General features: G+C 58.0%; 2 protein-coding genes across 4 annotated transcripts; both read right to left on the bottom strand.

Moving 5' to 3' along the window:
* Positions 1-328: 328 nt before the first annotated feature.
* On the bottom strand, positions 329-2,608 carry HDHD3 (haloacid dehalogenase like hydrolase domain containing 3). The gene has a single exon (XM_062590940.1). It carries the CDS (start codon positions 1,234-1,236, stop codon positions 520-522), a length of 717 nt encoding a protein of 238 aa, XP_062446924.1. The 5' UTR covers positions 1,237-2,608; the 3' UTR covers positions 329-519.
* Positions 2,609-2,691: 83 nt separating this feature from the next.
* On the bottom strand, positions 2,692-14,220 carry ALAD (aminolevulinate dehydratase). Of its 3 annotated transcripts, XM_062590937.1 has the most exons (14): positions 14,152-14,188; positions 13,221-13,528; positions 10,321-10,391; positions 8,708-8,855; positions 8,402-8,452; positions 6,850-6,946; positions 6,229-6,364; positions 5,595-5,678; positions 5,172-5,260; positions 4,784-4,839; positions 4,305-4,392; positions 3,588-3,674; positions 3,117-3,246; positions 2,692-2,831 (listed from the first exon to the last, which is right to left on the bottom strand). In XM_062590937.1, the coding sequence occupies exons 4-14, from the start codon at positions 8,818-8,820 to the stop codon at positions 2,749-2,751; spliced, it is 1,014 nt and encodes a 337-aa protein (XP_062446921.1). In that variant the 5' UTR covers positions 8,821-8,855; positions 10,321-10,391; positions 13,221-13,528; positions 14,152-14,188; the 3' UTR covers positions 2,692-2,748. The 3 variants fall into 3 exon arrangements, with proteins under 3 accessions (XP_062446921.1, XP_062446922.1, XP_062446923.1); XM_062590938.1 differs by lacking the exon at positions 13,221-13,528 and having other exon boundaries at positions 14,152-14,215; XM_062590939.1 differs by lacking the exons at positions 10,321-10,391; positions 13,221-13,528 and having other exon boundaries at positions 14,152-14,220.
* Between the last annotated feature and the right edge of the window lie 32 nt (positions 14,221-14,252).

Raw genomic sequence — 14,252 nt, 5'->3', positions numbered from 1 at the left:
CGCAGATGCCTGCATGTGCTCTGCTGGCAGACCTACTCCCCTGGTTGGTAGTAGGGGGAAGTAATTTCAGCCCTGCAGGTACGCTAGCACAGGGTTGTGCGCGAGTCCCCTCCTCAGGCTGGGGGAACAGAGGCAGGGTTAATCTTAATGACTGCCTCCACCCCTCCTTGCTAGAATTAGCTTTCTGGGATTTCTCTGGATGAGTCCAGGTGAAACGCTTTCTGCTCAGCACCCAGTCCCCGGGTCCACTGGGGGAGGACACCACCATTAACCCTCTGCTGTACAGTGTTTTGAGAGCTGTGGAAGAAAACAGCATGAAAGCAGAACATGTCAGATACGCTTTATTATATTAATGCCCCTTCTATTCGGGGGGGGGGGGGCAGGCTGTGGGGAGCATTTCTCCCTGTGCTCTGAAGGAAGCACTTGTTTCTCACTGAAATGGCAGCAAGAAGTCAAGCGCTAGGAATGTCACCTGCTCAGCAGTGGTCTTGGTCCTGCTTTGAAATACGGCTACCGCGGCTAACCCTTTTCAATAAGAGCGAGGAGGTGGCTGAGCGAAGGCAGGACGTGCTCCTTCGGGACCTCCAGCTCCCCGCGCTGCCCAGCAGCCGTGAGCAGAAAGCTGTGCATGCCGGCCTCTCTGGCTGCCCTGTAATCCCTCACGTAGTCGTCTCCCACGTGAGCCGCCTGCCCCGGCGGAACCCCGCAGAGGCGCAGGGCCTTCTCGAAGATCCTCTTGTCCGGTTTGGCGAAACCCGCGTCCTCGGAGGTCAAGACAAATTCAAAATGGTGCTGCAGGTTGCACTGGGACAGAATCTTTTCAAGCCTCTTATCAAAGTTGGAGATCACCCCCATTCGAAAGCCCTGCTCGTGGCACTGCCTTAAAGTCTCATTGGCTCCTGGCAGCACTTCCCAGGTGTGTGCACTGCAGAAGTCCTGGTAGAGGTTTTCTGCCATCCGTGTTAGGACTCTGTCTTCATGCACCCCTGAGAGTCTGAAGGTTTGTTTGACCACATCTACCCACCACTGCTTGGAACTCAGCCCCTGGCCCCGGCCGTAGTTGGGGAAGTGCTTCCGCTGGGCTCTGAAAGCCTCCTGGAAAGCTTTATTGAGAGCCTCTGGCTGCACCTGGACGCCATGAGCCCGGGCCTCAGCTGAGTAATTTTCGCCCACTGGCTGCCGAAGCCGGAGCAGTGTATCTTTCACATCCCACGTTAATAAGCGCAGTCTAAGCATTGCTTCAGTGAAGCTTAGGGCTAAGGAAAACCTAAAACAAATGCAGAGGTGAAGGCCGGACGAGTGCTGCTTCGCGTGTCACCTGGACTACTGCAGCACCGCTGCACCGAGTGTGGGGCGCCTGGGGGGCATCGAGGGCTGGGGGGTGAACAGGTCCTGGTGGACATCACACCCCGGCATCGCTGGCCTCACAGAGGGCCTCGGGCCCCGTTATGGGGCCAGCAGGAAGACCCTGTGGGGGAGCGGAGGCGCAGCTCTAACCTTGGTTGCACTGTGTCCCAGGGTGCAAAGTCTCTCGGGCCAGGGCAGCTACGACAGCGCACGGAGCTGCCGCAGCCTGCTGCCGACCCGGGGCTGGGGCTGCGGGCTGCAGCCGGGGTGTATGGGGTGTAGCAGGACATGTGGAGGCTGTATTTAGGGTATATGGGGGCTGGGGCTATGGGGTGTAGCCAGGACATGTGGGGCTTCAGGGTGTATGAGGGTGTAGCAAGGACAGGTGGGGCTGTATTTAGGGTATATGGGGGCTGGGGCTAGGGGGTGTATCCAGGACATGTGGGGGCTGTACTTAGGGTATATGGGGCTGGGGTTATGGGGTGTAGCCAGGACATGTGGGGCTTCAGGGTGTATGAGGGTGTAGCAAGGACAGGTGGGGCTGTATTTAGGGTGTAGGGGGCTGGGGCCATGGGCTGCAGCTGGACACAGCGGGCTGTACTTACAGTGTAGGGGGTGTAGCCAGGGCATGTAGGGCTGTATTTAGGGTAGATGGGGGCTGGAGCTATGGGGTGTAGCCAGGACATGTGGGGGCTGTATTTAGGGTGTATGGGGGCTGGGGCTATGGGGTGTAGCCAGGACATGTGGGGGCTGTATTTAGGGTGTATGGGGGGTTGGGGCTATGGGGTGTAGCCAGGACATGTCAGGGCTGTATTTAGGGTAGATGGGGGCTGGGGCTATGGGGTGTAGCCAGGGCACATGGGGCTGTAGGGTGTATGAGGGTGTAGACAGGACATGTGTGGCTGTAGCCAGGCTCTATGGGGGCTGGGGCTATGGGGTGTAGCCAGGACATGTTGGGGCTCTAGGGTGTATGAGGGTGTAGCCACGACAGGTGGGGCTGTATTTAGGGTGTGGGGGGGCTGGGGCCACGGGGTGCAGCCGGGCACTGGGGGCTGTATTTGGGGCGCGTGGAGCCAGGGTGCCCCGGGGTCCGTGGGGCGTACAGAGGCTCCGCGCGTGTGCGTGCGCGCAGGGGGTGCGTGCGCGCGCGTGGGCGCCCCGCGGCCGCCCCCTCTCCGCGGAGCCCGCTCCCGGCCGCACCTACCTGCGGGCGCCGCCGGCTCCCCGCTCCCGCCCCGCTGCCGCCGCCGCTTCCGGCCCGGGCGGAAAGGCGGCCGCGGCGCGCTCTCCCCGCCGCGCGCACACGGGGCGAGCCGCAACGCCGCCGCGGGCCCCCCCCGGCTCCGGCCGCGGCGGCCCCTGATCCCCGGCCCCAGCCCCGGCCTCCCGGGCCGGCCGCGCTCAGGCCCGGCCCGCCGCCGCCGCCTCCTCCTTCAGCCAGCGCAGGAGCTGCGGCGCGAAGTACGTGATGATGGCGTCGGCGCCTGCGGAGAGGAGAGAGGCTGGGGCGCGGCCGGGGGCTCCCCGCCGGCCCCCGAGCGCCCCGCCGGCCCGCCGAGCTCCCCGAGCCGCGGCGGGCGCAGCCCGGCCTACGCGCAGCGGCCGCGCGGACTTGCGCTGCTGCGGAAGAGCGGCTTGGCGGGAGCCTCGGGGACGGCAGCGCCCGGCTCGGCCCCGCGTTCAGCTCCGGCAACGCGGTGCTGGCGGGGGGCTTTCGGCCTGGTGGGCGGCCCGCGACAGCCATGACCAGCCAGCGCTGCCGCGCTCACCTGCGCGCCTGAATGCCGTCATGGCCTCCGTGACTGCAGCCTTCAGGCTGAAGGCACCGGCTTGCGCCCCGTGCCACAGCATCGCAAACTCCCCGGACACGTGGTACACCGCCAGCGGATGGGTGGGATGCTGAGAACAACAGCGAGGAGATCAGCAGGGCCTCAGCGCTCAACCCGGTCGGGTCCGCTCTGCCTCCTGGGGAAGCGCGGCCCCTCGGCTGTGCGGCTTCCCCCCACAGTGCTCCAGCACCCAAGCTGTGATCCGGGCTGGGAGCCCACGGGCTGCCCAGGAGATGTTTGAGTGCCCAAATGCAACATGTTAAACCAAAAAAAATGTTGCATCCGCTCCCTCCGCTTTTGGAATGATGTCGCTGGCTAACCCAAATGTGCAGCTTTCCTCCTCCTCCTCCTCCTAATCTCTGGGGCTAGTCAGTGCCCTCATTCATGAGCAGAGATGTATGCAGAGCTTACTCGGGCCTTGACATCCCTGACGATGTCCAGGTAGGGCATCCCAGGTTTCACCATCAGCATATCGGCTCCCTCACGCACATCCCGGTCCTGTGAGGAGAACACCATACCTGATCCTTTCAGCTCTGGGTAAAAGGACGTTTTTTCCAGAGAGCGTTCAGTTGTTTTTTTCCAAAAGGTTTAACCTAGACTTCGGTTTGCACAGGATCACACCGTCACAAGAGGGGTTTGGCAGGCCTCTGAAGGCCACTGGACACCATGGGCAGGTTGCGATCAGAGATAGATAGGATGCTCCCCACGCCAGAAGTGCAGTGCCTGGGGGGAGCCGGTGGCTGCGCATCCTATGGCCACTCAGAGCCACAGGAGAAAGCAGTGGGGTACGATGTCACCAACTCCATCGTTCCTAATGCACAACGCTCGGGCCCGCACTGGAAATCAGCTCTGCAGTAAGCTGATGGGCATTCACGTTGCGCTAGCTTGTTGAGGTGTGTGGGGGGGTCACCCTCAGCTGTTTCGGGTCGGCATGCAATGTCCCATCTCCTGCCTCAAAAGCTTTTGGGCTTGCTCTCCCCAAACCCTTTTGTGTTGCTGCATGTGAAGGCTTCTTGCCCTGGCACTGTGCAAGAGTTTTCCAGGCCCCACAGCTATAAAAACATGACTCTTCAGCACAGCCTCGGGCAGCCCGGCCTGCTAGCCCAGTGCTGGGCAGGGCTCACTCACCACAGCTCGCACGGCCAGGCCCCTGGCGCCCGGAGGCAGCTGGTAACATCGCCTGTCTCCAAACGCGGGTTTGGATAGCGCGGCATCTCTGGGAACAAGGCAGCGGGCAGGAAATCAGCAAAGCATCGACACGGTTCCCTGCCTCTCACCCCGTACTGGTTCAGAAGTGTGAGGATGGACTGTAACAAACTCTGAGCTGCTTTTTTCCTCCTCCCCATCCAGCCCAGGAAGGGGTGAGCTGTCCCAACCCACCTCACCACCTTGCATTGCCCTGAACTGTTGCAAACCTGGGAGCTCCATCAGTTGTCCCATGCTGGCAGCCCAAGCAAGCTGGAAAACACGTTCAACAGCAGGAGTGGCCAATCTGGACCCAGCCATGGCTTATAGTCTGGGCTGAGCCTTGATCCCTACCAACTAGCTGGGGACATACCTTCTGGCCAGCCTGGTGCTGTGCTGATGCTCCTTGCAAAGGAACTCACCTGAATGGACCATAAAAACAGGATGCAAACTTGGCGCTGTAGCTCATCACTGAGACCTGCAGAAGAGAGTGGAGCCACGAGGACTGAGAGGTGCTTTGTTGCATCCCAGCTCTAGAGCAAGAGCGATTACCTCCTATAGCAGTTTCGTACTCAACCCCACACCCTCCTTCCCTTGCCAGAGGCCTGGCACTTCACTTTCCCCTTGTGTCTGGCCAAGGGCATTCCTTCCCTGCATGCACTGGCACAGGGAACACCATGCGAGACACATCCTGTGGAAGGTGAAGCCTTATTTCTTCCAACATTTGCCCCAATCACTTTTCAGTGCAGCCTCCATAAGGTCCCCATGGAAGGTGCTCCCGGCTTTGGCACATGCAGATCCCATGCTCACCTTGTTGCCCATGTCATTGGAGATCAGTGCATTCTTCACAGCCGCAATACGCCCATCCATCATATCTGAGGGGGCAACGATGTGGCAGCCTGCAGGGAGAGACCAGAGACACCGAGAACTGCCTGAGGCTGTAACAGTGTCAAGAGCTCAAGCTTGCTCTGGCAAGCTTGCTCTGGGGCACCTAGAAAAATCTTCCATTCTTGCAGAAGGAGGTGACCCCAGAGCATCTCCCTTCAGAGGGTCTGGGATGTCTGCAACAGTGCCGGGGCCAGTGCACTGAAGGCAAGTGGAGCCCTTCCCAGCTCAGAGCACAAGCACTCCCAGCTGGAGCCAGGCATAGTTTGTTTTTGGGTCTACAGTAAGCAAAAAGGGGCAAATTTGCAAGAGTCAAACTTGGATACTGCTGCCAAGAAGACTCCTCACCTGCTTTGGCATAAGCCAGTGACACTTCTGCTAGCCGCTGGCAACTGAGTTCATTCTGGATGGTGCCATCTTCACGCAGGATACCTAGGAGACAATGGGATTAGGCAGGGTAGAGAACAGCCTGCCTATAGCCTCTGTCTCTAGGGTGGAAGCACGTCCAGAAAGACTTACAGAGATGCTCTGAACAACAGTGGGAACTGTGTTAGAGTGCTGGGTAAAGAGGTGCAGTGACCAGGAGACCAATGTCACAGCACCCCAGAGACCAAACTCAATACATGCATGCTCCAGGAAGAGAAGACAGAGATGGGAGGCCTAAATGGGTGCTCGGGTGACTCTCAGCTGACCAGGGAGTGGGTCTCCCATTGTTTCTCCCATTACTGCATATGCCGTAACCGTTTGTGCCCCCCACCCTAGCTGACTGCTCTCATAACCCAGAAAGCTCCCCCAGGCTCAATGCAACTGAATCCAGTACCTGGAGCCCAAGTCAACTCATGGAAGGAGCTGGCCAGGCCCACCAGCACCTATTGTTCCTCAGCAGAAAACAGCAAGCCTCTGGAGGGTGACAGCCACAGGAAGGTGCCACTGCAGAAAGGTGTGTGAATAACACCCCTGCGACCCCACGCTGTGCACTCACCACAGTGCCCATGGGATGTGTAAGGGCACAGGCAGACGTCGCAGGCAATGAGCAGCTCTGGGAAGGTGGAACGGATCTTTCTGATTGCCTGAATGGCAGGTGTGTCCTCCACATCCGCGGCAGAGCCTCTCTCATCCTGTGAGAGAAGAGAAATGCCTCTGCACACAGAGCCAAGGGCTTTGCATGCCCTCTCTGTACCAGTCCCTCTGTGGCAGTTTTCTGCCCAAGAAATGTTTTCTGAACTGTAAGACCCTCTGATGTGGAGCAGTGTGATCACCAACAATGAAAAAGGGCAGTGGAGCTTCTGGTAATGACTGCAAGTCTCAGGACCATCCAGTAACAGCTCCCTCTGCAAGACTGGATCGGAACAATCTTCTCCAGTCTCCCGTCCTGCTTTCTGCAGTGTGGAGTTCCCTTGTTCTCCACCAAGCAGTGTTGCACCATGCGTTCAAACATGAGGAGAGACCCACCCAGAGCCACCAGGAGCGTTATAGGTGTCACCACAGTCTCCTGTTCCTGTCCCACTCCGCTGAGCAGAGAACCCCCTGGACCTCACACCGCTCTCCCACACCTCTGTGGCTACCCCAAACCTGCTCCCACCACCTGCTAATGCACACTGACCTTGGGGACCTTGCTGGGCACCCCGAAGATGAGCACGCACTTCAGGCCGTCCTCAACAAGGGGGCGCAGCACCCCTTCCAGCTTGTTGACTCCATACCTGGGAAGAGCACAGTGAAGCGAGGCTGCCAAGCACCCAGTCCTGCTCTCCTGGCCAGGGGCTGTGCTTCAGTCTGACTGCAAGAGCTCCCTGGAGACCCCACAGCACAGCTACAAAGCAGGGGGACTGCTCATACATGGGGGGTGGGGTGATTAAGTAGGGCACTGCCACGTACTGCTCTCCTCAGGGCTGTGCTCAGATCCACCTTCCTGGGGCCTTGAACTTGCAGTGGAGAGCCTCAGCTGGGCCCACCTCCAGGCTGCTCATGAGCAGGCTCCAGAGGCAGCACAGAGCCTGCTGCTCGCTGCTCTTCAGGGAGGTTTCCAAAGCTGTCACATGCTTCAGCTTTGGGACTGGCTCCTGGCATTGGCCCAGCTATCATGACTGATGTGTGGCTGCTTGGAGCTTGTGGCCCCAGCAAAAATACCATGAATGCATCCAGTACAAACACACAACCCTCCAAGCTGACCGGTGCTCAGGCACGCAGGCGGCTGTTTGCAGGGCCACTGCCTGCCTGCTGGGCCACTCAGAGATGGACCTCAGTTCATCATTAACTCTGCAAGCACCAAGCAGCAGCTGGAGAAAGAGAGGTGTTGCCGGAGCACTGGGAGGAACAATGCAGGGCCTTATCTAGGGCTACAGGAGAGTTATCTACTGGACAGGGACACAGAGGGGGCTGGCCCTACTCTGTTTCTGCTTGGAGATGAGAAGCACACCCTATTCTTGGATCCCTTATCTCAGCTTTCCTGTTTCGGCCCTGAGCAAGTCATGCTGGGGGCTCAGCATGATGAGCTGAAGCACAAGGTGAAGTGCTAGAGTGGCACAGGCACTCTGCCACGGGCTTTCTGCTTGCACAATTGGTGCTAGTAGGGCCAAATGCCCAAGGCCAGCAAGCCAGACAGAGCACTCCTGGCCGCAAGATCCTTTGCGTGACTTGGCTGAGGTACAGCGGGTACCCTTCCCACCCTGACCTACCTCCTGCCACCCACGAGCAAAGACAGCGATTTTATTTGGAGAACTTGCCCTATACAAGGGAGATCCAGCCCACTTCCCCATAGGAATATCCCACTCCAGCCCCTGTGACCACAAGCCTAACACAGCAGCAGGTGAAGAGAGGAGCTGTTAGTCCCACGGGATCCACAGCAGGACAAGAGCCCACCCTTTGCGCAGGTTTTCCAGCGGCTCTTGGAGCGAGTGCTCTGGGGCATTGTGCGACCCTGGTACTATCCCTGCTAGCATCTGCTGAAGGCAGCACGTTCGATCCGATTCCCTTCCCTCTCTCATAGGTGAATGCTCCCACCCTGCCCAGTTCTGAGGGATTCTCAAGCTAGGGAATATAGAAGGATGGAAGTGTCATCCCCTGGCCCTGGTCTGCGCTCCAGACAAAAACTGGCCGTAGAGCAGCCTTGTTTGTGGCGGAGATTGGCACACCGCTCAGGAAGCCTGCAGTCCTACCTGGCTTGCCCGGGGAGGCTGGCGATAGGTTCCACCGCATCAGGGCTGTCACTGCAGAAGTTGGATGGGACAGAGGTGTGAGGACTCGACACGACACGGAAGATCACAAGTAGGCTGTGCCCAAACAACCCAGCCCCCATCCCAGACGTTCATGGTACTGCACAACACATCCCGGCCTGCTCCCAGGGAACTGTTCAGGGAGTCTGAAGCTCTCCAGCAGCTCAGGGAGTGCCTAAGCCTGTAGCTCCAAGCACAGTCAGCCTGAGTTTGGTTTATCCCTAATCCATAGAGCTGGGGTTCACTCACGTGACAAAAATGGGGTAGATAAGGTTGGAAGCATCGAAGGTGGTTGCTGAACACTGCCAGGAGCGCAGCACGGGGTGGAAGTAGCCACTGTGGAGAAGGGACTCTGCTTGCATCTCGGGAACTCACGAGAAGACTGTGAAAGGAGAATCTGAAATACCAAAAGCAACAGGCAGGTTAGTGGCTGTGTCCAGGTAAGTCACTGCTACCAGTTAGTGTGGGGAGTGGGCAGAGATCCAGGCAGCCTCTGCAGGGCTGCGGGCTGCTCCCTGCGCTGCTTTGGGCTCGCATGGGGAGCCCAAGCCACAGCCCAGCCGGTTTCCATCAAAAGCTGCTTCTCACGCTCAGCCCGACTCTCCCAGGGTCTGCCCCACGCTGGAGTGCATGTTGGGAGACCCAGCACCAGCGATCACGGCATGACGTCTCCCCCGTAAGTGGGGACGATGCCAACTTCTCCCCACAGAACCCTCCCATTCTGCGTATGAAACCATCAATTTGCGCACAAAAACATCATCCTTCGGCAGGACCCACATTCTCCCCCATGTTCAAAACTACTCTGCAGCCCCTCTGGGCTCAGTGCTCCAGCACGGGGGGCACAGAGCAGGCTGAAAAAGTCCAACCCTCATACACACCATGCCGGGGAAGTGCCACAGCCAGCCCAGGGCAGCTGCTGCTCACTGAAAAAGCTCTTTCATCGCTCGGCATGTGTTTGCACCAAGCATCTCTTGCCTTGGCAGATATTTGCCTGAGACTAGCTGGCTTCGCTGCTGTCAGCTGTAGCGACATTAGCCCTGAGATCCCCTCGCCTGGCAATCCCAGCCACCAGACTCCCCCGATGACTGCCAGAGGAAGGGAAGAGCACAACTCCACAGGTTTTCTCAGTCTGCTATCTGGTGAGCTGCAGCTGGGCAGCGGCTCTGAATCCCCTGGGGCATTTGCTGCCCGGGCTGCGCGGGGATGAAACAGGATTCTCTAGCCCTGTAGCCCAATAAATACAGTATGGTGCTTGCTAATACCATGCCACGGGCTTTGTACCAGCTCTGCAAGGCCTCGGGACTTGTTGCGCTTTGGGGCTTTGTTTTAGCTTGTTTAGCTGTAACAGCAGTTTTCTAAGGATGAGATTGTCATTGCTTAATTTGTGTTACTTAACTGCATAATTCTGTAATATAAGCATAACTTCTATACACATATCAGTAACAAGTTGCTTAGTGTAGAATGACGCATTTATGGCTGTAGCATAATGGTGTAGTCACAAAAGAGCACAAGCACAGGATGAGAAAAGAGGGTGATCCTGAAGACACCAGGGCGACAAACAACTCACCAGTGGATAAAGAAATGAGGGCTTGGGAGTGGGGCGTAACTGATTTTAGGTGTAACAAAGAACAAATATTCAACATGCATAAACCACATCATACACAGTAAGCTTGGATACAGTAAAGAACTGCATATACATTAAGAAAGAGCAAGGCAGGGAGCATGCTGGAAAACACATCAAAATAGCCCCAGGGGGCCTTTAAAGTGAAGAGGGAGAAACCACCACCATCAACACCATGCTGCTCCTGGCAAAAAGGAGGAGGAACCCTCCACGGTGAACTTCTAGCTCCTGCAGGACTCACCGTAACCCTCCCTGCCGGCCGGAACCGAGGCTTGGGGATCCAGCGGGGCAGTGGCAGGCGAGGGGCAGATGCTAGGAGCCAAATGTATAATAATTTCAGCTGTCTAGTGTTGAAACATCTGTAAGTATTTTCTTTTTCTGTGATAATTAGACCTGGCTAATAATAATTCTCTGATTAGACAGGTAAGATTTCAATTTCACTAACAGCACATTCTTGGCTTTGCTTATAAGGATCAACGTTCGGCTTGGCGAGAGCGCGACTGAAGGGGCCTGGCGGGGAAGGCTGCACTTTCACCCAGGACCCGGCGCTCGGCTGCAGCCCAACAGCAGCTCTTACGGCCAGGGCGCCCTGGAGACCACAACCTGAACAACAGACTGGTTATTCAGAGTGGCTTCAAAGTCTTCTGCTGGCTGCGCACATCTGCTCTGGGCAGATCTGCCGAGCCGCTGGCCATGGGGAGCTTCCCGTGGGACAAGCACAGGCCACCTCTCCTCACTCACGCGTGCTGGGGGGGATTCCCGCTCTGTCTCAGCGCGCAGGCACCAGCCGGCAGGGCCAGGCACTCTAGGCCCTCTGCCCACACAGGGCCACATCCCACCAACGCCTGTGCTCAGAGGAGCCCGAAAGCGCAGCATGAACGAGGTTATCATCGGCTGAGAGCACCTCGGGCGCCTCTGGCCTCCCGGCTGCTCTGTGGCCAGGCTCCTCGTGCTGCTCCGCAGAGCGACTGTCGCTCGGCCCCAGGATCGCCGTTTGCAGCACTGCAGCATTTAGCGCCTCTGGGTGAGCGCCAGGCGCAGAGCCGTGGAGCCGCTGTGGGAGAACGCGGAGCCCAGCCAGCTCCCGGGGCAGAGGTCGGGGTACGTTTCCCAACGCCGCTAGGCTTCACGTTCTTTCAGTATCTGAGGACTGTCCTCCAGAAATTAATAACAAAGTCCCTAGTGGACATCATGGGTTATGTTTTCAGAGCTAGAAGCTGAGGGATGGGGATGGGGAAAGAGCTAGTGATCTACTTCTGAAAGAAGAAATGAGATTCCTCAGCCTGGCGACCCCCCAGCCCAGGACCACACTTCACACAGAAGATCCTTCTAACACAACTGTGTGACCCATCTCTGGGGAACAGCCCCCGGTCCCCAATCCCATCACAGCTTTCCCATGCACTGGCTTAAATCCAAGACCAGGAGCAATTCCCCCAATGACCTACATCTTCCATCGTGACCCTTCACTTGCATCCTCTGCTCCTGGCTTGCTCCAGAAAACTGAAACATTGGTTAGCTTTCCAGGACCGCAGTCCAGAGAAGAGTTTTACACTGGCTCTTGCTACATCAGTCACCAATGGAGTTGGGCAGGAAGAGGCTCCATTCTTCTTAAAACCCTTAAAAATTTGAAGTGTTTTGCTATTTTGCACAGGGATAAGCTCAAGGCCTTTCCAACAATCTCAGCGTTAAACCAAATTGTCAGCCTGCATCTGACTAGCCCAGTGCCTGGGGCACTCAGCCATACCGTAGGAGCACCACGTTCGATCCAGGGCTTGAACTGAGTTGCCCACATCGCTAGTAATTGCCTGTGTTTGGGGCTGGGGGCAAAGGCTCAATGACTTATTACTTACATTTTATATATATATAAAACCAAATACACTGGTGCTCACATGGGAGGCAGGCCAGCTGACAGGCATGCTGGCAGTGCCACTGCATCACTTCAGAAATAATTTTTAGATCTGGGAAGCTGCCCCTCCACTCCTTCCTCACCCCCAAGCAGAGAGCCCCGGGGAGGCCGGGAATCGGCGGCTCCAGCCCAGCGCGGGTCAGCTGCTCGGGGCCGGGCTCCAAAGCAGCTCGCAGGACACAGCTCTTGGGAACAAAGGGTTCTGTGAGCAAAATGCACCTCGAGAATCCAGAAAATGTTTTCACAGTTAATCCCACAGGAGGAAGGAGAGGGGGACGGTGGAAGGGGATCAGAGACAACCAACTGCAATTGCTCTGTAGGAGACAGATAGAGGCTGCAGCTCCAGAAACTAAGCTCTCCGGGGAAAAGAGACTGTCACGCAGGAGAATTGCAGAGGGGAGATAACAACCACAATGGGTGGGCCCGCAGCACCTTGCTCTTTTACCAGATGGGCTCTCTTCTGAGGCCGCCTTGCAAGCCTTGCTTGCACAAGAAGCTCCCTGCAGCCATTCCCCTAGCAGGAAGGACCAGGCAGCCGGGGGCCGCACACTCCTTGTACTCATGCAAGGCACAGCGTCAGAAGAGGGCACCGGGACCCTACTGCACCAGAGCCACTGAGCACCCCGCTGCTGGACAGCCAGGGAAAGACTGCAGTGGTACAAAGTGAGGACAGCGAAAGAGCCCGCAACAAGGGGCCCATCAAAGCAAGAACATATCACATATGGTATCTCCTCAAACATGACTGATGACCTGCTTCCCCTCAAAGCTGGACAGATCCCCATAAGGCTCCCACCAGAACACATAGACTTCTTTCTTTAGGACCAAATCTGTCTTTCTAAAGAAACTTGCTTCAAACGCATGAAGCTGAAGGATCTGAGAAGCTGTTGAGTGGCTGCCTCCCTCTAGAGCATTAATAAATATATGGTTAAGAACAACTACGCAGCCCCTCCCTCAAGAAAATGTTGGGACTGGCCTGGAACCAGCCCAAACACACCAGACCCGGAGCAGCTCATTCCAGGGCCCCAAAGATGAAGCAACCAGTTGCATCGCCTATATTTAGCTACAACATAGAAAACACGAGGAGAGAGAAGTCACTGCAAAACTCTTCTGGGCTCCTGCAGCTTCTGTGCAAGCTTTGCAAGAACAAAATATCCCCGGCCTGTTGTAACAGCATGAGAGCGAGCTAAGCACACAACACCCTCAAATTTGCACTAGCGCATATTAAACAAACTTACTCTATGGACAGAAGTCAGATCAAAAGCAAGCTAACAGAGCAAGCTAGAAAGGCTCATTCCAGCTGGCAGCTGCTAACATTACTACCGAGTTGGCAGCTGCCCGTTCACTCCCGGAACATGAACCCCCCAGCTCGGTGGAAACTACATTCCAGCATGTTAAGAGGGGAGGGTGGAAGCAGCCTCTTCCTTTGGTGCACAACGCTTTACTCCAGGTCCTGGAGACACACAAGCTCCCTACATTCCAGGTGGAAGCAGGACTGGACTGAACCGACAGTAGGAAGGCAGAGCTCCACGGAGAGACGGAGGAGCTGCAATAAGGAGGGCAGGTTAATTAGTAATCAGTAACGAAGGACAGGGTGTTATGAAAGGTTTTATCTCCCGTGTTATCATCTGGCGCGCTCAGAAAGGCCCTGACGGGATCCGTACACCACCACGGCGGGAAGCGACAGGACTCCCGGATGAATTCCTGCCGGGATCGTCGCATGCTGCCTCGCGTTTCCCCCGCGTACTCTTCCCCGCGGCCTCGACGGGCTGGCCCCCACGAGCGCCCCCGGGCAGAGCCGGCCGCGGCTCCTCCAGCCCGCCGCCAGCCAGCGGCGCACAGGCGCATCCCCGCGCCGGGGCTGGGGGACACCTGCGGCGCGGCCTGTCACCGCGCCGAAGGCCTCCAGGGCCGGCAGGGGAGAAGCGGCGGGAGCGCGGGCAGCGCCGGCGCACAGCGCGGCCCGCAGCCCCGCCGCGCCGGGGCCAGGAGCGCCGGCGGGCGCGATTTCTTCACCGTTGCTCTGCAGCCGCTCACGGGAGTTGCCCGGCCGCACTCCCCACCCCAGCTCGCCCTCCCGAGCGGCAGCGGCAGCCGCCGCTCCGAGGCCGCCCCCGCCGCCCGCGGGGTTTACGTGCTGGCCGCCCGCCGCCGCGGCGCCCCGCTCACCTCCCGCCGCCGCCGCCGGCCCGCTGCAGCTCGCCCCGCCCCCCGGGAGCCCCGCCCACCTGCCTTGCGTGGCCCCGCCCCCAGGAACCCCGCCCCCCGCC

Source organism: Rhea pennata, chromosome 18, assembly GCF_028389875.1.
Source record: "Rhea pennata isolate bPtePen1 chromosome 18, bPtePen1.pri, whole genome shotgun sequence".
In the NCBI taxonomy this organism is placed as follows: Eukaryota; Metazoa; Chordata; class Aves; order Rheiformes; family Rheidae; genus Rhea; species Rhea pennata.
Note: the sequence above shows the minus strand (reverse complement) of the source record. Positions and strands in the feature narration are given on the sequence as shown.